Source organism: Merops nubicus, unplaced genomic scaffold, assembly GCF_000691845.1.
Source record: "Merops nubicus isolate BGI_N331 unplaced genomic scaffold, ASM69184v1 scaffold7400, whole genome shotgun sequence".
Taxonomy (NCBI): domain Eukaryota; kingdom Metazoa; phylum Chordata; class Aves; order Coraciiformes; family Meropidae; genus Merops; species Merops nubicus.
The window spans coordinates 38,242-40,741 of NW_008580788.1; the positions used below are offsets into that span (position 1 = coordinate 38,242).

At 40.7% G+C, this 2,500-nt stretch overlaps 1 protein-coding gene across 1 annotated transcript in view; it reads left to right on the top strand.

Annotated features, from left to right (window-relative positions):
- Positions 1 to 2,500, top strand: part of LOC103771770 (glycosyltransferase-like domain-containing protein 1) — a gene marked incomplete at both ends in the record, with an annotated part of 27,450 nt that overhangs the window by 17,791 nt on the left and 7,159 nt on the right. Inside the window, one exon of the mRNA XM_008939118.1 lies at positions 4 to 43. Within this exon, the coding sequence (XP_008937366.1) occupies positions 4 to 43 (40 nt within the window). The remainder of the gene's footprint in view (positions 1 to 3; positions 44 to 2,500) is intronic.

The following is a 2,500-nucleotide window of genomic DNA, read 5'->3' on the forward strand; positions in this document are numbered from 1 at the left end:
TTTCATGTGTCCGTCCTTGGAGAGGCTTTCACTGAAATTCCAGGTACATTTCTTTGGTTTTTTTCCCCCTTTACTGTAAAATTCCCACAAAATAAACATTTCTAGATGTATTTTTCAAGTCCATATTTCCTTATATTTGTGAAAGAACATGTTTAAAATCTTCGTGATTGTAAAACTAAATAATATTGATGTGTTGTAAAATTAAAATTATTAAAGACAGTAAATGTTTTTTATTTTGCTTGGCAGTGCAAGACCTGTTTTATGACTTGTGTTTCAGTAACACTTCTGTATTTATTTAACTAGGGCAATAGGTGTGAGTGATTGGATGGGTCAGATAGGAAACAAAATCTTTCAGGTCGAGGTCACTCATCTGAAATCCAGGCTGAGGTTTTTGCAGGTGAAAACACTTAGTTCCTTTTCAAATGTAAGGTTAAGGACTTCTGTGGAGAGCTTCTGGTTTGTGTCTGGCAAGAAAGTGGTCATTAATCTTTAATATTTTTATACCACTCTTTTGCACGCTCCTTCCGTTCCTTGGTTTCTGACAACCACTACTCTGTGAACAGTTTCTCCCATCTGAAAAAGAGACAGGTTTTATTCTGGATACACACAGCTTTGTGCCTGAGATATCGTGGCAATAAAGAGAATAATCAAATCCTATTCTGGGTGCACCTGTAGTAAATTAAATCTTTTAAAAATGTACATTCATGACGAGTGAGCTTCAAAATTTCTGATGGTTTAGCTCATATGTGTTTTCCAAAATGTAGATTTGCATCCTTCCACCTCTTTGGTCTGTAAAAAGAGACTTGGGATTAGTTTATTTGTCAGTTCTGTCATGTCTGTTGCCTTCCGAGCTGGTGGTATTTCAGTTGTTTCAGTTTTGATTTTGCAGTTTTTAAGACACCAAGAAATTGAGCTGATCCAAATAACATTTGGGTCCCCAACTGTGGCACAGCTGGATTTGGAAAAAAAGAGGCAATCATTTGGGAGGAGGAAATTCTTCATGTTTTCTGTCCGTTTCTTTTTAGACAGTTTTCTGAAAGCCTGTTCCTTCCAGGCAAGTCTTACCACAGATCCCAAGGCAACGTTGCTTCCAGACTGAGCACACCAGATTTCTTAGAAGGAAAAATTTCTAAGGAATATGTGACAGATAGGAATATAGGATGGTGCACTGCGGGAACAGATTCTATTGACACTCATTTTGGATGTTGTTACATATCTCATTTGTGGCTTCAGTACTTATGAATAATGTAGATCATCCTAAATTTATGCCAGTATATCAAATCTATACGCCGCACCTCTTGTCTTGTCAATTCACTCATCCTCGTGTATAAATAGAGTCTATAGAAAGGGCAACGTGCTGAAATATGGCTCATCACCAGGCATTTGATAGGACCCTATTCATACAAATGACATATGCAGGACACTGCTAACAAGTACCAATAAAACCTGTTGCCTGTACTTTGCTGAAAATCTATTTAAGAGATATTTTGCAGGTTGTTTATTTGATAAATTATTGGCACTGCGTTTCCTCTCCTTCCAGTTATGGGACCAAATTCCCTCAGTATTATAAATGTCATGTTTACAGTCACTGGTAAGAGAAAAAGTGCATAACATATTTCAGAAGTCAGTAATCATTCATTTATTGGAAAACTCAGTTTTTCAGTAGCTTACTGGTTTCAGATACCCAATAGGAAGTTAAGAAATCTTTACTTTTCTGCAGTGCTAAAGCTTGGGTTTAGGCTCTAAAGGAATCAGGAGGTAAGGCTTAAGGCTCCAGCCAAGTGTGGTTGGAGGGCAGTTCCTCTCCTGGGGAAGGGAGAGAAGCTCCATGGCTGTCTCTTATTTGGGCTTTGTCAGGGGTGGAGGAGTTGGGGCTGGCAAGTATCCCAATGATAGCCAGAAATTGCTCCTTTGGACTGGAAGTTGTTGTGTCTGTCTCATCTTTTGTCTTCACGTGTGCAGTACAAACATCACTTTCAATTAGAGATCTGAGACCACTTTCTGTCACGGGTACTCCTTTGTCCTAGGATATGAGCTTCACCTTCAGTGTGGTTTTATGGTCCATCAGCTTTTGGCTAGATAAAGATAGCAGCAGAGTGATGTGAGTGTTTTGAGAGGCCAGCACAAACATCTGAACCCCATCCTTAGAAGCAGCATCTCTCCATCCTTCCCCTGATGCTGATACAGGCTGTCCCAAACAACCTGCTGTTCTTCATTCCCCTTCAGCCTCTGCTCCTCAAGCTCTGAAACAGACTGAGACCTCCCTCAGAAACTTGACTGTACTTGCTCCAGCTTTTTCACCATTCCTCCATCCAGTCTGCTTGTTTCCACCCTGCCTGCCAGCACATCTTTGGTCTTTCCTGTACTCTCCATCTGGTTCCTTTTCGTGTTGCTTCTTCCTTTCCCAGCCCAGTGCTCTCCTCCTTTCTCCCAGACATCCCCTCCTGGAAGCACCAGTGTGAAGACCCTTGGGTTTTCTCCCCAGGGGTCATGAACATGA